This window comes from Colobus angolensis, unplaced genomic scaffold (assembly GCF_000951035.1).
Source record: "Colobus angolensis palliatus isolate OR3802 unplaced genomic scaffold, Cang.pa_1.0 Scaffold13, whole genome shotgun sequence".
Taxonomy (NCBI): domain Eukaryota; kingdom Metazoa; phylum Chordata; class Mammalia; order Primates; family Cercopithecidae; genus Colobus; species Colobus angolensis.
This window is the reverse complement of record NW_012114252.1, coordinates 5,489,188-5,512,481: the sequence shown is the minus strand read 5'-3', so window position 1 is coordinate 5,512,481 and position 23,294 is coordinate 5,489,188. Positions and strand designations below refer to the sequence as shown.

The 23,294-nt window shown below is 39.8% G+C and overlaps 1 protein-coding gene across 1 annotated transcript in view; it reads left to right on the top strand.

The window, feature by feature from the left end:
- The window catches only part of ABCC4 (ATP-binding cassette, sub-family C (CFTR/MRP), member 4), a 237,785-nt gene that overhangs the window by 208,100 nt on the left and 6,391 nt on the right, over positions 1–23,294 (top strand). Inside the window, exons 28-30 of the mRNA XM_011933938.1 lie at positions 3,907–4,079; positions 4,552–4,657; positions 13,532–13,666. Of these exons, the coding sequence (XP_011789328.1) occupies positions 3,907–4,079; positions 4,552–4,657; positions 13,532–13,666 (414 nt within the window). The remainder of the gene's footprint in view (positions 1–3,906; positions 4,080–4,551; positions 4,658–13,531; positions 13,667–23,294) is intronic.

Sequence of the window (23,294 nt, the reverse complement as noted above, 5' to 3'; positions counted from 1 at the left end):
TTATTTGCACTTTTCCTATACTTTCCTATTTTTTCCAAGCTTCAAAATAATCTGATATACTGTGTTTGAGATGTATAGTTTCAAATATTATGATTTGATCTTGTTTTCCTGAAATTACAACCTTTATTAAATGTAGAAAACATTAAATTTTCTATATTTTAAACTACAATATTATGATATCTTGGAGCCAATTAATTTTATAAGGACTATGTTTCTTTTACAATAACATTTAGTAAGAAAATTGTATGCAAATTCTATTTCTGTGTGGATTTATTTTGTAATTTATAAGAATAGATATCTCACAAAATGAGGTGTTCTTGTGACTTCATACATTCAACAGATATGTGTGGGGAGGTTTTTACATAGGCATTGTAGATGCTGGAGCTATAGCAGTCATCAAGAGAGAGAAAGTCCCCATCCTCTTAGAACACAAATTCTTGTATGGAAGATAGAAAATAAGAAAATACTTATGTAATATAATCTTAGGTACTGGTAAATGCAATGAAGAAAACTAGAGCAGTGCATGAAAGGAATTAGTTGACTGCATTACTAAAAATAGGCGGCCGGGCGCGGTGGCTCACGCCTGTAATCCCAGCACTTTGGGAGGCCGAGGCAGGTGGATCACGAGTTCAGGAGTTCCAGACCAGCCTGGCCAACATGTTGAAACTACATCTCTTAATACAAAAAAATTAGCTGGGTGTGGTGGCATGCGCGTATAGTCCCAGCTACTCAGGAGGCTGAGGCAGGAGAATTGCTTGAACCTGGGAGGCAGAGATTGCAGTGAGTGAGCTGAGATCGCATCACTGTACTCCAACCTGGGCGACAGAGCAAGACTCCACCTCAAAAAAAAAAATAATAATAAGGCAGTATTTTATTGTCCAGGAAGGAGCAAAATAAACAAACAAAGAAAAAAGAATAGATACTATCTATTGATCTCTTATTTGGTACCAAGCACTATTGTAAATGCTACACATAGTGACTCATTTTATGCTCCAACAATGTTAGGAGATAAGCATCTTCATAAGAATCTTAGTATGGTCTTATTTACAAGTTAATTAGGAAGCTAAGATAGAGAAAGTTCAGGAACTTGCCCAGTTGGCAGAGCCAGGCAGGACTCATACCCATGCTGTGTGTCTTCAAGGCTCCATTTTTTATTTTAAAATGTCCAGATCATGGAACAGTCAAATGAATAGTATTATGAACATACACATACCTTTCTCCAAGGTTCACCATTTGTTAATACAGTATTTTGCTACGTTTGCTTCCTCTCTTGTATCCCTTGAAAGTAAGTTGTAGCATTTCCATGAAGTTGCAGTTCATCCTTAAATATATATATGTACCTCCTAAGAACAAGAATGTTCAACTATATAACATAATATAGCTATTTACCTCACTGAAGAAATTGAAGAGTAATGTAATACCATTGTCTAATATATTTTCAATTTCCCCAGTTGTCACTCTTAGTCACTGTGTTCCACTGCCTCCGTTGTCTTTTTCTCAGTGCTGATACTTAACCATAACTGGAATGTATGATAACAGTACAGAGGGCCTTCACATTCATATCATTTTTTTAAATTGAGACAGAGTCTCGCTCTGTTGCTCAGGCTAGAGTGCAGTGGCGCAATCTTGGCTCACTGCAACCTCCACCTCCCAGGTTCAAGTGATTCTCCTGCCTCAGCCTCCTAATGGGATTACAAGTGCCCTCCACCATGCCCAGCTAAATTTTTTTGTATTATTAATTGATATGGGGTTTCACCATGTTGGCCAGGCTGGTCTCAAACTCCTAACCTCAGGTGATCTGCCTGCCCCAGCCTCCCAAAGTGCTGGGATTACAAGGCATGAGCCACAGCACTCAGCCACACATTCATATCATTCTCATAACCATCCCTGATTCAATCATGATGACAGAGACTCAGAGGACACTGTTTTCTGGGAAATGTGTTCATTGTTCTTCACCTCACAACCCTGTTCTTCATCAAGTCAATGTGGATAACCTCAAGGAAAGTCAAAACCCAGAAGAATGATGGAATGGCACCTTAATCAAGGGCAAGTGTGAGATTATTTCTTCAAAGTCTGGCTGCCAGTCTTAGGAAAGACCTTTTTGCATCTACCAGTATTATCAAAATCAACTCAGAAGGAAAAGCTAATAAAAACTTTGCCAACATCTACTTTTGATCAGTTCCATCACATGGGGTATAGGTCTCTGAATATGTTTCATAAAAAGACTACTCAGTAACTCCTCTTCCTTGTAATGGAGAGGGCTTGACTAAGCTGACATATTTCATCCTATAATTTTCAGGGCAACATTTTGCACCACGAGCCAAATCTTACACTTCGGATTTTGTTTAATTTCCTACTTTTCATGCTAATGCCAAATATCAATACCATATTTAATCTTAACTCAAAATTCCTGTTTCTTGGAGTTGGACTTCCATCATGAGTACAACTCAAGATCACATTCATAGAAGTGTGCTTCCATATTTAAGGTACATGACAGTGTTGCCCGTTTGGTCTTGGCTTTTTGTTGTTGGGCATTGTAGTTCCGTACACCTGCTTATTGGCCATCACTCGTCTATCTGCTTGCTGATCTCTTAATTGGAGGTATATTGACTCTTCGTTCCTCTATAGCTCTCAAATGTCACCTGAGTTTGGCTCTTGTTCTATAAAATTTCTCCAAAACACATCAGTGAACTAAACCACCACCCAATGTAGTATCAGATCATCTTATAGCTATAATTTTATAAAGATACATTAATATCAACATCATCTATCCCCATCGTCTGGGGCAAGATGTTATTGTGTACTGTTTCTCGTGAGTTTTCATTCACTGCAAAACATTTATTAGACTGAACAAAATGCACTGACCTGCTTTGGCAATCGGGGCTTAAACTTGGGAAAGGACCAGCCCAAGAATAAGCTCCTGATTTCCTAACAAATGAGGCACAGTTTTCCATTGTTTGCATTTGTATTTTTTTTAATTTTCCAGTTGATTAAAAAACCTTCCAAAATGGTAAAGTGCCTATAAGATGATATCTTTGCAGGACCATACTTCCGGCAGTAATTTTCTTTTTACATTTTCCCTCGAGTTGTACTCACTCCTCTCCAAAATGTACTTTGGGAAACTTGACTCAACCAGAAAGATCCTTTTACCTTTTCTTCAGACTCTACATTGGGAGCATGAGCTTCATTTTTTGAGAAACTTCCCTCCTTCCCTGGAAGAGGGGTTTTTGGTGGCTGTCATGTTGGTTCTTGGTAAGGGAGTTCAGGTGCTGGGGGACACTGATATGTTTTGTTTTTTCCACCAACTCTATCGAGGTCTAATTGACATAGCAGAAAATGCTCCCCTTAGAAGTGATTCAGTCATTTTGGTAAATTTATAGAGTTGGGCAGTCATTGCAGGAATCCGGTTTTAAAATGTCTCTGTTACCCAAAGAAATTTCCTTGTGTCCATTTACAGTTGATCCTCCAGCCCTTGGCAACCATTACTCTTTTTGTCTCTAAATTTCTGTAATCTTTTAACGAAAAGTTAAGAAGGGATTTTTTTTTATCTTTCTGTATTTTACCTACAGAATCATTTTATTGATCATGCTAGGTTTTTCTTAATGAAATTGGCCCAGGCAGTGTTAACACATGGCCCTGCATGAACAGACTGTGCTCACTGATGGTGATAAAGGAGCGTCTTGGGTTCCATCGTTTGTTCTCTTAAGTCAGAATATTTCAGTTTTGTGTTGACTCTACCATCTTTTTCATTGAACATTAACTAAAGGTAACTCTCAGCCTCATGTGCGTGTCCACTTAAGTTATATCTTTCAAGAGAAGGGACCTGAAGGTTCTAACGTCTGTGAGGCTTGGCTACTTCCATAGCAGCTTGAATGATAGCAGTCATTCTTCTTTGTACATCTACAGGTACAACTTAAAGAAACCATTGAAGATCTTCCTGGCAAAATGGATACTGAATTAGCAGAATCAGGATCCAATTTTAGTGTCGGACAAAGACAACTGGTATGCCTTGCCAGGGCAATTCTCAGGAAAAATCAGATATTGATTATTGATGAAGCAACGGCAAATGTGGATCCAAGGTATAAAGCTGAAGTCCATGTAACCTTAAGTCCACATTTTAAGTGTGTAAATGGGAAACATGGAATGATTCTGAGAAATGTTTCTAAGTACCCTGTTTGCCCCAGAGATAACATTTTAACATGGATAACATTCATTCTGAAAAAACAGAGGAAGAAACCCAAATGTGTTTTCCAGTGTCAGTGATGTTATTCAGTATTCCAGGAGAGCTAGATTCCTAAAATCCACTCCCAATAATCAGCTTTAAGCGATTTGGGGGGAAGATATTTTTTCATTGTTTTATGAAAATTAGTAAATTACTATATAGAGTTTTTATAGAATAAGGTTGTCCTAGAACATTTTAACATGCTTTTTAAAACATTGAATATATGTGATCTTTTTTTAAAAAAAACTCTATTGTGTAGTAGAGCTTTTTAAGTCTTAAGTCTACTTTTCCCATCTTTACGGAATTAAACTTAACTTATTTGATTGCAGAACTGATGAGTTAATACAAAAGAAAATCCGGGAGAAATTTGCCCACTGCACCGTGCTAACCATTGCACACAGATTGAACACCATTATTGACAGTGACAGGATAATGGTGAGTCTTTCACCTGCGGAATTCCAGTTGCTTCCAATTATGTTCACTTTTTCAGTTTGTTCCTTCCTTGTAAAACTTGATAGAAACCCCTAGTACGTTAATTTTCTGTTAATGTTGGCTCTCATTCCCAACAGTAATTCATATACTTAACTACACCCTCAGTGCTACTAACAATATATCCAATGTATCTCTTTGCATATACTCATATGCAAAAATCATATGTTAAAAGTTGACCACGAAAATATTCCAAATCTAAGATTCAGCTTGTGATGCTAACTGTCGTACTACAGAGTAGTATCAAATAGAAGATCACAGTCATCGTCACTGTCACAGTTGTTTCAGCATGCTTGTTCCCATAATGACAGATTTAGGTTTTTATATACTGCAAGGGGCTCATTGGGTAAGGTTGCAGAACTTCTCAGCTGTTGGGACATTCACAAGATGTGTGTCACAGGGGAAGAGATGAGAAGATCTATCACAAATTATATTCATAGAGGGCCTAGCCAGAAAAACAAATGAATCCAACAGAAAGGATTTAACAGGAAATTTGTTACATAGGAATTGGAGGGCCTAGAAAATGAAGGGAAACAGTGATAATTTTAGGAAGCAAGGCCAGGCACAGTGGCTCACACCTGTAATATCAGCTCTTTGGGAGACCAAGGCGGGCAGATCACTTGAGGTCAGGAGTTCGAGACCAGCCTGGCCAACATGGTGAAACCCTGTCTCTACTAATAATACAAAAATTAGCTGGACGTGGTGGTGGGCACCTGTAGCCTAAATGTATCATATAGACTTCTTGTTGGGTTTTGCTGTTACAGCATTGATGATAGCTACTCCTTTTATTATTTAATGCTTGGAAGTGCTGTCAACTTAGAAGGTCTAATTAGTTAGGGAGATAGCAAGCAAGGACAGAACTTGGCAGACAAGTCAGTTGGTCACTCCTAAATCTGATCAATCAGCATCAGACCACATAAATGTCTAGTTCACAAGCATCCCCTTGATCTATCGGCACTGTTATCATTATTGAAATGTGCCCATTAGTTTATTGCTTTATATACCAATCCCTCCAGGTAGCTTTTGAGAGCCTTAATTTTTTTCTCTCTGGATTAATGTCTTTATCTAAACTCTCAACATGGTTCTACAAAGCAATTTACAGTTGGCCCCTCCCTACCTTTTAGCCTTTCCTCACTCTGTTCTCTCTCTTTCCTTTGTAGTAAAAGCCACAGTCCTTTAGTTATTGTCCTTCAGTTCATCAAACGCAACATTCACTGTTGTGGTCTTGCCCTCTCTACACCATGCACAATGGCGGCTTAGACTATGGTGTGAGCAGTGAAGCTGGTGCAATGGATGGATTTGGGGTAAATAGCAAAGTAAAGCAACTGGACTGTGATGGATTGAATGTGAGATTTGAGGGAAGACAGGGGGAGTCAGTCCTGGTTTCTCTGTTTGGAACCTGACTATCTGGATGAATGGGGAAGACCTGGAAGAAATAAATTTGGAGAAGGGAAAGGCGAGCGTTCCCTTGGAGGATGTAACTGTTGAGATGACCTTACATTTCAGCATGGAACTTTCCTTCTCACTCCCAACTCCATTAGTGTCTCCATCTATGGCGATCTCTCCAGTGATATTGGGAGATCTTCCACTTAGGGCTCCCTGGCCATGAGGTCATCAGTGACATCACAGGAAGTCCTACTAGGAGGTGTAAATTTAAGTAAGGAGTCTTATTACAAGCTCTGAATTCTTCGTGAGAACTATTTTCTAAGTTTTCTTAACAGGCAATGGCAGGATTCAGCCTCAGGGAACCCAGGAGACATGCATTCTGTAGCTTGAGATTGGGAACTGGCCTCTATGTTCCCTTGACCCCTAGCTGAAAGCTTCTCCCATATTCTAGAGCTTCTGATCATCAGCCAGCTTTCAATTCAGGGGAACACCATAAATACCGTTCTTTCTCAGATCTTTGATTTTAGAGGTGTTTTTTTTTTTTTTTTTCCCTTGCTTGTTTTAGAGATACCTTTCCAGAAAACATGTGTTCTGTTCTGTTATTCTGAAAGCTGTGAAAACATAGAGACAAGTGAATCAGCTGCAAAGCTCAGTGCTCCAGAGGGCAGGCTCAGGGAGTGGCTGGGGAAGTGACAGATGTTAATGAAGGACATAACCAACACTATTGTCATCGTGCAGTCATGGAATTGCAGGTGCTTAAGGTGTAATAATTACATTTTGTTGCATTGGTGAATACTTCTCCACAAAGACGGATGCATATGGTTTTGTTTACTGTAAGTAAATCAAACAAAAGTCTTGTTGGGAAACAGCTGCGACCTAATTAATAGCTTTGTTTATGTGTTGACTCTCCAAAGGGATTTACCCAGTTTTGGTTCATTAAGTGCCATTAATGTGTTAAGCTTAGAATTTTATTTTATGAAGATGTTCTGTCAATTTTAACTTTATTAAACATGGTGTAGTCTTAATGACAGCTAATTTAATCTTCATTTGCTCAGTTGCCACAAAACAGTAGAGCAAGACAAATTAGAAATCCTCTTTTTTCTAATACGCACCACTATCTCCACATTAAAGACAGTTTCCTCCCTGTAGTTTTTAGGATTAGCTGGTTACTTGTGACCTGTTTTCCTTTCAGCCAATAGCACAGCCTTTTCCTCCAGTCCCTGCACACCCGTCCTTACAGCACTCTGGATTCTCCCTGGTAGCGTGAGTGAACAAGGAATAAGCGAATCTGCAGTTAGAGAATTCTTCGGGAGTGAATTACAGAGAACCAAAAGCAGGACGGAGAAATTCAGATTGTAGCTCTTTTCTTTGTAGGCAGTCTTATGGGTGTATAATGTATGTCTTTCTTTCTTTTTAGTAGAGTTTTCTCAGAGAAAACAAATGAGAAATCATTCTAACAGAACCAGCTGGAGAAACACAACTCAAAGCTAACTTGAGTTTTATTTAAATTCTATGTTTCATCTTCATGGAACTTCTCTTTAAGAAACCGACAACGGCCACAATTAGAACATTTCAGAAGAGGAAAAATTACTTCTTAAAAACTATGATGAGACATTTAATTAAAGTGTTCAGCGGGACAAAGAACTAATGTGAAGGTAGAAAGCACAAACTGGGGCTGGGCGCGGTGGCTCATGCCTGTAATCCCAGCATTTTGGGAGGTCGAGGAGGGCAGATTACCTGAGGTCAGAAGTTTGAGACCAGCCTGGCCAACATGGTGAAACCCCATCTCTACTAAAAATACAGAAAAATTAGCCGGGCATGGTGCCGTGTGCCCGTAATCCCAGCTACTCGGGAGGCCGAGGCAGGAGAATCTCTTGAACCCAGGAGGCGGAGGTTGCAGTGAGCCAAGATCACGCCACTACACTCCAGCCTGGGCAACAGAGTGAGCTCCATCTCACAAAAAAAGAAAAAAAGAAAAAACGTACTAGGAGAATAAATACACACAATTACAGAGCTTTGGGGAAGTGGCTGAGTGGGTCACTGGGACTTACCCTTCATTTTCCCCAGGTGAGAAGAATCATTTACTGTTTTAAGACCTGGGACAGGATTTTGAGGAATCTTTGCCACATGCCATAGTACCTTGTCCCAGAGAAGAGTCACAGGCACCCATTTTACAAGTGAAGGAACCAATTTCGAACATCAGATGACTCTCCGTATACCCCTTTCGTCATGGCAGCCCATAACCGACCTCTGAAATGGAAACCCTCCCAACCTCACTCTGCCTGTTGCTAAATGGGGTTTCTATGTATTGCTTGCTGCCATAGTGAAAGCTGTTCCGAGCTTTTCTTTTCCTATGGTCAGGCTTTTTTATCCTTCACCCTGTCCTGCCCCTCCCCTGTTCCTGAGGTCACCCCACTATCAGCGATGGCATCCTGCCAATTAAATGGATTAAATTGTTTTGCAGTTGGTTCACTTAATTTTTATATCTAGGACAGCTACCTGGAATATCTGCAGATATGCAGGCCTGATAAACACATCCTCATTGAGCTTATGTAACTGAGGAACTGACTAATGCATTCCAGTGTAATGTGTTTTTCCTTGACCTTCTGGAGAGCAGCAAGTGATTTGAGGTTTGCATTGCTGGAGAGATCCTGGGGCGGCAAGACCGACATCAATGCGTGGCTTAGTTTATAGTTTTACCTGGGTAGAGGAAAGGTGAGGACTGAGCAGGAGATTTCAGGACTGTTTTCATATAGGTATAAAAGATATGAAGATACAAATTCAAGATTATACCCCTTTTTCTGTACAAAAAGAAAATTCAGAGTCACTTAATTTTGTTGTAAAAGATCCAGAATCTTTGGTCAAATCGATAAATACAGATTGAGTTCCCTAATCTGAAATCTGAAATGCTCCTAAATCTGAAACTTTTTGAGCTCTGATGTGAAGCTTGTAGGAGAGCCTCATTGGGGCATTTCAGATTTTGGGTTTTCGGGTAAGTATGCTGGATCTGTAAGTATGTATAATGCAAACATTGCAAAATTCAAAAGTATCTGCAATCTGAAACACTTCTGGTCCCAGGCATTTCGTAAGTATACTCAACATGTGTAAAGGCTAAGCGGGTAAAGTTCTATTCTTAGCATTGTTTTCTATGTGCATTCTAACTTGGCCCTTGTAGCATTTGATTGTTCCTTATTTTCTCTTTTCCAATATTTAATCTGGAGTCAAGGCTTAGCCCTCATTCCTGCTGTGTCTCCTTTTTGCTTTTCTCTCTCTTCTCTATAGCTATCAACTTGAGGCATGTGGTCCTCCAAGGCTATAGCCTGAATCCTGGCATCCCTATACCTCCTTCCTTATCTGTTTCCCAGGGCCAGCTAGATTCTTTCTCTACTGGACCTCACTGTGTGGTCTGGGACTGCACCACTGGTCAGTCACCCAATCGTGCCCTGAATTTCACTTCCTTTGTATTTAACTTTTAGCCAGTGTGCATGGGGTGCCCGCTCACACATTATGTGCAATGCCAGGCCTTGGAGATGCAACAGTGAACCAGAACAGTCACGTAACCCTGCCCTTGAGGAAGTGATCGGTGGGCTGTCAGACCTCTTGGTGTCTGGAATGACCACTGTCCTCCCACTCCTCACCTCCACCACCATTTCTGTGTGTCCAAGTCTGTCCATTCCTCAAGGTCCAGTTTGCTATTTTCTCCTCCCTGAAGCTCCTCGTCAGAAATTTTGGCCAGTGGTGACTTCTGCTGCTGCTGAACTCCCACTTGTTTTGCCTTTTTTCTGGCATTCTAGTCACTTGAGTGTTTTCTCCTGTCTTTATTTTTAATTTTTTTTGAATGTAGGCTTCCTAAAAGCAGGGGCTGGGACTTACCCATTTCTGCCTCTTCCACAGCATCTAGCATAATGACATGAATGCAGAAAGTGTGCAATAAATGTGTGCTGAATAAATTCAGGAATTCATGAAAGTTCATTTTCCTCCAATGTGTTCTGGCCAAGTGTCACTTGCTCATTATTAATCCTGAAACTTTAATGAAGTTTGTTTTCTTGGGCCATGTGTGGTGGCTCACGCCTGTAATCCCAGCACTTTGGGAAGCCAAGCTGGGAGGATCGCTTTGAGCTCAGGAGTTTAAAACCAGCATGGGCAACATGGCGAAACCCTGTCTCTACAAAAAACAAAAATTAGCCAGGCTTTGATGGCGTGCACCTGTAGTCCCAGCTACTCGGGAGGCTGAGGCTGGAGAATCGCTTGATCCCAGGAGGTAGAGATTGCAGTGAACTGAGATCGCACCACTGCACTCTAGCCTGGGTGACAGAGTGAGACTTTATTTCAAAAAAAAAAAAATTGTCTTCTTTTTCTGTGAGCATATGCCAGGCACACAGTAAAAAACTGAGTCCTGGGTGTAATAGGACTCCAATTGCAGTGGAAAGTGAATAGGTGAATTTTTTATGCTTGCAGGCATATTTTTCTTAAAATATGCAAAGTTATCCAAATAAAAAGGTGTCTTAAAAAATTGACTGTTTACAGTTCTTATTGCCCATATTTTACTTCTGAAAACAAAGAAACTGAAAGTAAATAGAAATGTACCTCTGGGAACGCACATGAAGAGGGAAGAAGACAAGTTTACACCTGGGTTCAAATTACAGCTCTGCCGTCTCCTAATTTGTGCAGCCTAGGCTAAGTTGTTTAACTTATTTGCACTTCCATCTTTATCTCTGGCTGTCAGCATCTTGATAGACTGTTTCTTGCTCATCTTTAAATCACCCATTCCTGAAACAGTACTTTGGAAAGAGACATTCACTCAATATTGCATGAATGGATGGAAGGAAAGAAATTACCTTATCCATTCTATTTTGGGAGTTGGCAGTGATGATTGTAAAAGCAGAGCATGTTCAACTCATTTTATTTTCCTTTTCAAGTTCACAAACTGATATTTTAGTTATGGGGTGCTTTCATTGATTTTTATGGTAGCCATACTCTTTGTTAGGTCATATTTATATGCCAAGGATGCCATGTCTCAAATCTTGCAAATCTGTAGCTACGATAATCCAGTTCATTATAAGATACTACATTTTGGGGGTTATTTTGGGCTTTTTGGGGGTTTTTTCTTTTTTTTTTTTTTTTTTTTTTTTTGAGACAGAGCCTCACTCTGTCGCCCAGACTGGAGTGCAGTAGCACGATCTCAGCTCACTGCATCCTCCACCTCCTGGGTTCAGATGATTCTCATGCTTCAGCCTCCCGAGTAGCTGGGACTACAGTTGCACACCACCATACCCAGCTAATTTTTGTATTTTTAGTAAAGATGGTTTTGAACTCTTGGCCTTAAGTGATCTGCCTGCCTTGGCCTCCCAAAGTGCTCAGATTATAGGTGGGAGCCACTGCACCTGGCCTATATTTTGTTTTAATGAGTATCAAAAAAGTATTAAAGAGGTCAGTTTTATTTTATTTTTTTAAGTGTGAAACCTTATAGAAGTTAAAATTTTAAGTTCTAATAAATTATTAAGGTTGTGGTTCTATCACCCCCAAACTCAAAAACTCTCCTAACAAATAAAATGCCATTGCTTAGCTGTTGATATTTATAAGGCTTAAAGTATTTTGACCAAAATGATCTTTCTGTCATTTTTATTATTAATCTAATAATAATAATGCTTTTTCCTGGCTCTGCCTTTTTAGATTCTGGTCAGTTTTGAGAACTCCTGGTCTCAGTGGCATTCATGTGTTTTCAGACAATGAGAGGGAATCTGGAAAGATTTACTAGTCACTCAAATGTGAATAAATTTAGTAGGAATTTGGACAAGGACCAAATAGTAGTAGGACTTTCTTTCCATTAAACATTATGTAGAGTCTTTACAGAGAACTCACTCGCTATCAACTCTGGGAATAATTTTTAAAAGTTTACTTGTTGCTTTTGCAGACTAAAACGTCATCATTTTAGAAAGTAATTTGATTCACTTATCTATTTAGTCTTTAGCGTTAGAGAGACCTGTATTTTTAAATTGCAGATTTTTTCCTTCATCATCAGGAGGAGTGGTTATGCTCTGTAATGCTATGCTTAAGTAAAATTACACATTTGGGGTATCTAAATTGGCATGCCAAATTATAGGACATTTTAATTATTATGTGGATGTGACAGATTCAATTATTCTTGAACTCTTTTGAGAAAGCTGCCCTTAGCAGTGATTCACAGTAGTAAACAAAAGATTAACAGGAAAATGCCCTTTATGAGGCTTAATAAATGTGTCCGATTAAATACCATGGGATGGAATTAATTGCAATGTCTACATGAAGAAAAACATCCTGTGTTCTGCTTGGAGGTTCAGCATATTCTCTTAAGATAAATTTACTCTAAATGTGGCCTAAATGAAGAACTAAGTGCCACTTAACATCAGAACTGTTTTCTTAGGTACGTCATTTGGGCCAATTGTTCAGAGTCTTTCTTCCCTCTGAAACCATTAACCAAAGCCACTAATAAGTAGAAATGCAGAGTTAAGAGCCCCTTCCTCCCTCTTTCAATTTCCAGTGGACATATTAATGAGCAATAAAGCAGCTAAAAGGCAAGCAGCTAAAGAAAGAGAAAGAAGCAAAGAAAGGTGATTGGGAAAACAGATATTCCGCCCTCAGCTTCGCAGATTGGGCTACCTCATGTGTCATGTGGGCTGTGATCACAGGAGTTTGGAGCTCAATTTCTTAATCACTTCTTTAGTCTTATACAAAGAGAAAATTGGATTGCTAGCGATTTCTTCTGTGCAGAGAGCAATTATGCTAAAGCTGCTTAGGTAACAGCTTTTTTGGCCAGCCTTTCTCTCTCGGAATAATAAAGTACACCCAGAGCCGATTTCAGAATGCACCTTAACCTCACCATCCAGAATTTAGCCCCTCTTAGCAGCTGACATGTTCTAGAACCTTAAAGAAATTCCAGAAGCATTTACTTCTTTTCCAAATATTGCTTAGCGTCTATGAAACTGGCTCGGCAATTAATTTACTGTCAGGTCTTTCCCATCTGTTTTTTATGACATTACCCTACCTTGTAGATAAACTGAATTTGACTTTCTTAAATCAAGAAGTTTCCCAACTCTGATCATATGTATAAATACCCTTCAATGCTGAGAGTCTGAGAGTTAAAAGCACTAAGTAATGATAAGAACCCAAAATGCCTTTGGCAGAATATAAAATGCCACAGGACTGCTGAGTGCCCAGAATAATAGTCCAGAACTTTCATTTTCTTCCTTTCCTATAACATTATAGTAATAAAAGGTCAGGTTAGGCCTCTCTTTGCTTCGTAAAACAGGGTAATCACACCATTTAAACACCATCCAGGCCTACCACCCAAACAGATTCTCTCCCTCTCCTGCCCCTTTCCGAAATATTGTCTCTGTTATAATATGTTACTGCAAAACATCGTGTTTCAATGGGTTTCTTTCTGCTGATTAACAGGTTTTAGATTCAGGAAGACTGAAAGAATATGATGAGCCATATGTTTTGCTACAAAATAAAGAGAGCCTATTTTACAAGATGGTGCAACAACTGGGCAAGGCAGAAGCCGCTGCCCTCACTGAAACAGCAAAACAGGTGAGCGTGCTCCAAGGAGTTGTAATTAAAGTTTGTCTCAGCGGCTCCTTCCGCACAATTTGGCACCGTGGGTATGGTAACAAGCACTGTGTACCCTTTTCAATTATAAGCCTGCAGAGACAAAGCTTCACAACTGGGCCTTAATGGCACGTCCCGGGTTGAAGTCAGGTCTGCAAAGAGTCAGCAGAAGCGGGTAGGGGTTGGGGGGTTGAATGTGTGCGCATACATGTGCGTGCCGTGTGCCCAAGCAGAAAGGTGTTAGACCAGACTTTTTACACATTTAGACTCTATGGGTTCAGATTCTCATAGAAAAAGGCATAGAGCACATAGTACTCATGTTCTGCAGACCCATTGCATTTCATTCTTATTGATAGGCAAATGCTGTTGAGGTACATACAGGAGATTTAAGAGTTTGAGCAAAAAGTGTGGGCTATTGTTTATTGTTGTAGAATGATCTACCTAGAAAATGTTCTACTTAGACCTACCTAGATTGCTTTTGGTTTCTAGTTTCTGTTTTATATTATTATTATTATTTTTTTGAGGCGGAGTCTTGCTCTGTCACCCAGGCTGGAGTGCAGTGGCACGATCTCGGCTCACTGCAAGCTCCACCTCATGGGTTCATGCCATTCTCCTGCCTCAGCCACCCGAGTAGCTGGGACTACAGGCGCCCGCCACCTCGTCCGTCCGGCTAATTTTTTGTATTTTTTAGTAGAGATGGGATCTCACCGTGTTAGCCAGGATGGTCTCGATCTCCTGACCTTGTGATCTGCCTGCCTCGGCCTCCCAAAGTGTTGGGATTACAGGCGTGAGCCACCACGCCTGGCCAAGTTTCTGTTTTATTATTTGTAAAGAAAACTCCTACATAATACTCTCACTGTTGCCCTGGGTTTCCCCCTCATTCTTCGTTGTTTAGAATTAGGCCCATTTAGCCCATACGCTTCCTCTACCTTCTATAAGATGCGATTGCCAGGCCGGGTGTGGTGGTTCATGCCTGTAATCCCAGCACTTTGGGAGGCCGAGGCAGGCAGATCACCTGAGGTCGGGAGTTCGAGACCAGCCTGACCAACATGGAGAAATCCTGTCTCTACTAAAAATACAACAATTAGCCAGGAGTGGTAGCGAATGCCTGTAACCCCAGCTACTCAGGAGGCTGAGGCAGAAAAATCGTTTGAACCCGGAAGGCGGAGGTTGCGGTGAGCCAGGATCACGCCACTGCACTCCAGCCTGGGCAATAAGAGTGAAACTCCGTCTCCAAAAAAAAAAAAAACCAAGATGTTATTGCCATCAGGACAAATCAAGAATTTATGATATATTACAGTTATAGCCTGAATAATCCTTGAAGTATGTTTATAAGGCATTAAAGACACGCAGGCTACATGATCTCTTTCCAACAATGGTGATGTGGAAGTATCTCATTCTACAGATGTGATAACTTCAGTTTGATTTAAGGGACTTAGCCAGATGTCACGTGGTCACCTGTAATTCTTTCTTAAAATTCTGTGAGGTAAGAATTGCATTGATGGAGGGAGGGAAGGAACATCCGATGTTCTTGGCTTAGGGTGGAATGAGACTTCTAGCAGTACGTGGTGAGGCTCCCATCAAAACTGTTCATCTCTAGGCATTATAATATGGGTGTGATTTTCCTTCTTCATTGTTTTCTATATTTTTCAGGTTTTCAACACTGTAGGTAGACTAAAGTTCCTTGTTTGTATGTAATAGTTTAAATATCTATTACAAACAACAGAATAAGAAAATAGGGGCCAACATGGTGAAACTGCATGTCTACTAAAAATAAAAAAATCAGCTGGGTGTGGTGGCTCATGCCTGTAATCCCAGCTACTTGGGAGGCTGAGGCAGGAGAATCACTTGAACCCAGGAGGTGGAGGTTACAGTGAGCCAAGATCGTGCCACTGCACTCCAGCTTCGGCAACAGAGTGAGACACCGTCTCAAAAAAAAAAAAAAGGCCAGTCATGGTGTCTCACACCTATAACCCCAGCACTTTGTTTGGGAAGCCAAGACGGGTGGATCACAAGGTCAAGAGATAAAGACCGTCCTGGCCAACATAGTAAACCCCATCTCTACTAAAAATACAAAAATTAGCTGGGCCTGGTGGTGCACATCTGTAGTCCCAGCTACTTGGGAGGCTGAGGCAGGAGAACTGCTTGAACCTGGGAGGCAGAGGTTGCAGTGAGCCGAGATCGTGCCACTGCACTCCAGCCTGGCAACAGAGCGAAACTCGGTCTAAAAAAAAGAAAGAAAGAAAGAAAGAGAGAGAGAGAGAGAGAGAGAGAAAGAGAGAAAGAAAGAAAGAAAGAAAGAAAAGAAAGAAAGAAAAAGAAAATATGTTCCCATATCTAACGATATTTCTGTATTTCTGTATTAAAGATTTATCCAAGTAAAACCTAGGTTGCCTTCAGTTCCTATTTCATCTCATTCTCCATAGAAGTGAGGAACTGTCCTTTCCACTGTCTGTAGGACATTTCTTTGAATCCTGCATTCATCCTCAAAATGGTTCTGTAAATGCCTTTGTATGCACAGTATTATGCTGGGCACTAACAAATACGTTAAACATGCCCCTAGTCATTGACAATATAAACCAAAGAATAGAGCAGAGCAGAGATTTGATTAAGGTGCTGAGCCCTGATGGCAATGATGATGATGATGATGATGATGAGATGTGGCAGACAGGCACTGTGCACTTCTCATTATGCCTGTTTAACAGGCTGAGACACAGAGAGGGAAGGAAATTGCCCACGATCTCGTAGCTAGCAGAATTATAGGCAGAGTCCAGATTCAAGCCTGGCTTTAGGGTCGACAAAACTGTGTTCTGAACTTCCGTAAGAATCACATTGTGTATGAATGAGGGGGAAGCTGTGCTTGGAGCCCTGTATTTCTTTTATACCTGAAATTTACAGAATACTTTTATCTTCTAGAGTGTCTCCCAGCCAAAGCTTCCCTCGTAAAACCCGATCAATCATTTGGGATTCCCTGTATAATCTAGTCACAAAAGAGCCAGGAACCTCCAAAACCCTTTTTGTTCTTTGGTACCTTAGGCGTTTCACATCAAAGAGATGTGTCCCTATCTATATATCAAAATACCCTCTTAAAAAATATGTTATGTATTATCAAGACATGGAGTAATAAGAAATAGGTCATAGAATTTTAGCATGTTCCAACTAACATAAGATAATACAGTTCACCTTTGTTTTACAGATGAGGAAACTAAGGCCCCAAGAAGTAAGTGGGCCCAGACTAATTTATAGCAGAGACAGAATTAGGAATCTTTTTTTAAATCAATGTTTAATGCAAGCATAACATACATGTAGAAAGGGACATTGGTCACAGAATTTGAAATCTCGATTACTGGTCCACTAATCTTCCATCTAATTCAACAATATTAATGATAACTTAACATTCATGTAGTTTTTATAATTTATTTGACATTGTTTACATAGTTCTTGCACGTATGATTCTACTTAATCCTCACAGCAGTCTGTAAGTCTTACTGTATTGACGAGGATGTTGGGTCATGAGTCCTCATGTGGACACAGAGCTGGTCCGTGGAGAACAGAAGGCAGAAGGCCGATGTGTCCCCCTAGGTCGTGTTCTGTGTCAAGCCTGAAAATGCTGCTCCTTGTCTCATTTGGTATCCAAGATGCAGCTAGTCGCCCAAATTCACACAGTGGCAGAATTTCCTTCCTGGATTTTAGTCCTGCCTAACCGCTGGCTCAGGTCACCTCTACAGAAAGACATAAGGAAATACACAGCTTGATTCTCATCCAAGCTGAATATCTTCTTGACATTTCTGTATACACTTGGTCCTCTTAGGAGAACAAGCTGTCAGAGTGTCAGCCTTTTAAATGTGCAAGCATCAAATATCAATGCATCATTCACAACTGTAACACCACGAGGATTAGTCTAAATCAACAAGCTTTTCACTCTCACAGATTAGAATTCATTTGTTGGAAAGAAAACTCAACATCTGGGAAAAGGTACTTCCAAGTCACGTATTCTTGACCACGTAGTTGCTTTCCTGAAAATGCTGGTGCAAGCAACGCTGAGTCTCTCTTTTGACTGACCTTTGCAGATGACTCAGAAAGTATTTTAATATTTTAAATTAAAATTACATTTTAAATTACATATTAAATTACAATTACATAATTACATTTCAGGGTGCTGAAGGATGCACTGGCTTGCTCAGGCTGCCATAGCAAAGTAGCACAGACTAGGTGGCTTAACCCACAGCAGTTTATGTTCTTATACTTCTGTGCTAGAGTCTGAGATCAGGGTGTCAGCAAGGCGGCTTTCCTCTGAGGCCTCTCTCCTTGGCTTGCAGATGGCTGTGTGTTCACAGGGTCTTTTCTCTGTGTATGCCTGTGTCCTAATCACCTCTTTCTGTAAGGACACCAGTCATATTGGATCAGGGCCCACCCTAAAGACCTCATTTTAACTTAATTACACCTTTAAAGACTTTCTCCAAATACAGTTACATTCTGATGTACTTGGGGGTTAGGACTTCAACATAGGAATTTAGGGGGATGCAAATCAGCTCATAACACAGGGTAAATGTCAATCATTGTCCTCCCTGATGAAGCAGACTGAATTTGAGGTTCCCAGTGAGTAACAGAGGTACTGTTTTATCCACCCATGAAATCCCCAGATACAACTCAAAAGTTATGAAATCCTGGCCAGGCATGGTGGTTCACACCTGTAATCCCAGCACTTTGGGAAGCTGAAGTGGGTATATCACTTGAAGTCAGGAGTTCAAGACTAGCCTGGCCAACATGGTGAAACGCCATCTCTACTAAAAATTTAAAAATTAGCCAGGCATGGTGGTGCATGCTTGTAATCCCAGCTACTCGGGAGGCTGAGGCTGGAGAATCACTTGAACCCAGGAGATGGAGGTTACAGTGAGCCTAGATCACACCACTGCACTCTAGCCTGGGCAATAGAGCGAGACTCTATCTCAGAAAAAAATATGTATGTATGTATGTATGTATGTACGTATAGATAGATACATAGATAGATATGAAATCCTGACATCCTGGATCCTAGGAGCCTGGGGCCTGTTTGAATAGGTAGAGGAGATGCTTAGCAATCAATGGCCTTACAGAAGCCACACAAGGCCTGTGAGCCTCAAAGGCCTCACCTGTCATGCCAGGATTGCAGTACTACTCTGGTTTCTTCACTGTTAACATGTATTAAATGAGACAGTGTATGTTTAAGTGATTCAGAGAATATAAGACATTTTACAAATATAAGCAAATTCGGGCTATTGATGATAAAAGCTCAGTAATTTTTTAAGACTATAGACTGAACTCTTAGCTCCCAGTAATGGTAAAAGAAGTATCCAAAGTTTTGTAGCTTTATAGACTAAATAATTACAAATTATTTTTAAGAATCAGCTTACCAAGTGATATATGCTCATGTTACAAAATTCAAAGCATTGATAGTTTTGCAAAAAACTTTAATAAGTAAAAAGTAAGTCACTCTACCACTCCTGCCCTTCATCAGGCAGTTCCTCTGCCAGGTTTCAGCCCTGGCACCATCTTCTGCAGTTGTGTTGATGTATTCTGTGCATAAACAAGCACATGTGCATATATAGCTTTTCTGGTTTTTGAGCACAAATGATAGCTATTCTTTATGTTTTTTTCACTTAATATTATATTCCATATTATATCAATACATATAGTTACCTCATTTTATTATATATGTATATTTTTTATTAGCTGTGTGTGTATATGTGTGTGTGTGTGTATGTGTGTAGGTGTATATATATATATTTAAAGCAGTTTCACTCCTGTTGCCCAGGCTGGAGTGTAGTGGTGCAATCTCAGCTCACTGCAATCTCCATCTCCTGGGTTCAAGTGATTTTCCTGCCCCAGCCTCCCAAGTAGCTGGGATTACAGGCACCCACCACCATGCCCAGCTAGTTTTTTTGTATTTTTAGTAGAGACGGGTTTTTACCATGTTGGCCAGGCTGGTCTCGAACTCCTGACCTCAGGTAATCCACCTGCCTTGGCCTCCCAAAGTGCTGGGATTACAGGGGTGAGCCACCGTGCCCAGCCAGTTACCTCATTTTTTTAATGGCTACCTAGTATTTATACTTTTTCCACTCTGTACTTTTCACTTTTCCCAATTAACTTCCAATTAAGTTAGCTATTTTTGTTTTTTTCCTGGTGAATGACCTACCAGATTTATTTACTAGTTTATATTCTGTTTTCCAGTTGATCAGTTCCTGCTTTTATCTTTACTGCTTTCGTTTTTTGGTTTTTCTTGTTGCTTCTCCTTGAATGCATTGTATTCATTCTTTTTTCCTTAGTATTTTAACGCTGTGAATTTCTGTATTCTATAGGTTTTGGTATGTAGTGCTTTCATTCATAGTTTATTCTTTATTTATATATTCTGCAATTTTGGATTTTAATTTTCTCTGGCCCAGAAATTATTGAAGAGGGAAGTTTTTAAAACTTTTTGGTGGTAGGGGTTTGTTTTTTCTGTTCATTTCTTTTCTGTTTTACTCATCAGTTTCATTTGCATTGTATGTCATCCATACCCTTTCTATCCATTTGGAATTTCCTTTGTGTCCTAGTTTTTCTGGATGTTCTTTGGGTATTGAAAAGATGATGTTATTCTGTTTGAGGTATGGAGTTTAATAAGGTTTAATTAGTTCTACTTTGTTAATTACATTCTTATTAATCCTTATTTGTATTGGTCTATTTTCTGTGACTTGGATCTAGAGGTGAATTAGTTTCATACTGTACATATTTCTCTCTATATTACCTGTCGTTTTTGTTTTGGTAACTTTGATGCTATGGTTTTCAGTCCACAGATGTTCATAACTTGGGTTTCCACTATGAGTTTATTTCCTGCCATTTTAACATGCCTGTCTTGATTCATGTAATGGTTTTGGTCCTAAATCCACGGTGGTTCAAAACTAGATTGGGTGGCATGCTTTTACTTTGTTTTCTTTGTCTGGTATATATGGGATTGTCTTTGAATAGCCAAAAGTGTGTCTCCTATATATGACGTGGTTAGGTTTTACGCTGAGATTTAATCTTAGCCTTTGTTTTTACTAGATGATTTTAGTACATTTACATTTGTTGAGATCATAAGTATGTTTTATCTTGGTTCTGTCATGTTATGCTTTCAGTTTTTTTGTATTCATTTTTACCTTTTAATTTGTAGTAGATAATTTTTGCTTCTTTGAATATTGTTTTGTATGTGTTCCTTTTGTTTCCTCTAAATGCTGGTTCTTTATTGACTCCCCATTATAAACAGTGACAATGTAAATACACTTCTCTCTCCATCCTACCCACCAAATTTTAGCTTAGTTTTTCTTCTGTTTGCCTTCAAGCCTCAAATATACTTAAGCCTCTGTTGTTTGACTTTTCTTTAAATGATACTTTCTCCATCTTTTAGTTAGCTAAAGTTTATCCTTTAGTACTTTTTAAACTTCAGGCTATAACCCATTAGTGGTGCTGTGAAATCAATTTGGTCCATCATGACTAGCGTGTTTTAAGATGTAAAATAGAATAGAATGGAATAGAAGAAAAATAACAATGTATCTTTCATAGTAGTGGTAATATTTTTTGAAATGCTTTTCAGTATAGATACAGATATAGATAGTGGATGTGTATCAAGTCCCCATGTTCAGTGAAATGTGCCACCCATTACTGTGGGTGGCAGTTTAAGAAAAACAAAGTTGCAAAACAATGCTCTATACCATCTTAAAGGGAAAGGTTCCTTGGAACTTAAAATCCCTGACTTATTGCATGTCTGAAATCTTTGTTACCTCTCTGATTTAAATGTGGTGGTTATACCATGGCACACATTTACCTATGTGACAAACCTGCATGTTCTGCACATGTATCCTGAAATTTAACAGAAAAATAAAAATTTTCAAAAAGTGGTAGTTATAAAATTACTGGGTCACACCTTCTTTCATTTAGTATGTTGCAACCTTTGCTCTAAGGTCTTCTCGTGTTGTCTGTTCATATGGAGACATCTATGACCATGTTTGACATAACTCGGCCTTTTTTCTTTCTTTTTTTCTTTTTTTAATTATACTTTAAGTTCTAGGGTACATGTGCACAACGTGCAGGTTTGTTATATATGTATACTTGTGCCATGTTGGTATGCTGCACCCATCAACTCGTCAGCACCCATTATACCTCATTTACATCAGGTATAACTCCCAATGCCATCCCTTCCCCCTTTTTTTCTTTTTTGAGACAGGGTCTTGCTTTGTCGTCCAGGCTGGAGTGCAGTGGCACAATCATAGCCCACTGGAGCCTTAACCCCCTGGCTCAAGCAATGCTCCCTTCTCAGCCTCCCTTAAAGCTGGAACTAGAGGCACATGTCACCATGCCTGGCTAATTTTTTTTCTTCCCCCAGAGAGACGAGGTCTCACCATGTTTCCCACGCTGGTCTTGAACTCCTGGGTTCAAGCCATCCTCCCACCTTGACCTCCCAAAGTGCTGGGATTACAGATGTGTGCCACTATGCCCAGCCAGATCTTTTTTCTTGTATGCTGAAAGGGTCATTGGTTTTCCTGGGACATTATTGTGTAGTCTTTCAGACTTTTGATTCAAGTTTACTTTTGTTTCTGGAAGTTTACTTGAATTATCCTTGCATTTTTTTTATTAGATTATATTCTGTTCTTTACAAATATCTATCGTGTATATGTTTTCTGTCCCTTGTCTATTTTGTGAAGCTATTTTCTCCTTAATCCTTTGTAGTGCTTTATTAACTTTTAGTTATTTTGTTTGTTTGCTCAATCCTATCCTGTCTCATACTGTTTCTTCATCATTGGCTAATCTTCATGCTGCCTTCAGTAGAAATGTCATTTATTTTTTATTTTTCCTTTTTTGAGACAGAATCTCCCTCTATTGTGCAAGCTGGAGTGCGGTGGCATGCTCTTGGCTCACTGCACCCTCCACCTCCCGGTTCAAGCAATTCTCATGCTTCAGCCTCCCAAGTAGCTGGGATTACAGGTGTGTGCCACCACAACCAGCTGATTCTTATAGTTTTAGTAGATACAAGTTTTCGTTAGATTGGCCAGGCTGGCCTTGAACTCCTGGCCTCAAGTGATCCTCCCACTTCAGCCTCCCAAAGTTCTGGGATTACAGGTGTGAGCCACTGCACCTGGCCCATTTCTTTGATATTTTCACTTTTCTCTTCCACTTCACTTTTGACCACTGTGAACTCATATTTCAGCATCTTCTGTTGCTCTGCCATGTTTTCCTGTATTTTTGTATCTCTGTTATGCACAGCCTGATCATTCTGCTGCATTTTCTTTGAATATATTATATTCATAAACTTTATGTGCTCCACATTTGTCCTGTGTTTATCTTATTTCATTTCTTATTTGTATATTTTCCAGGCCCTGTACTCCTCTTAAAATTATAATAATAATGATTATTATTCCTACTCCTCACCTGTGAATAAAACGAACTCTTCCTAGACCAGATAGTTGAGGGATAGTTGTGGCTAGGGCCTTGTTTCTGGCTAAAGGGAATTTTCTGTGCTTAATGTAGAAGTAGTTTATGACCCAGAGAGGCTGTGTGTGTCGCAGGGGGGAGGTGGGGGGGTTGTGGGTGTGTGTGTGTGTGTGTGTGTGTGTGTGTG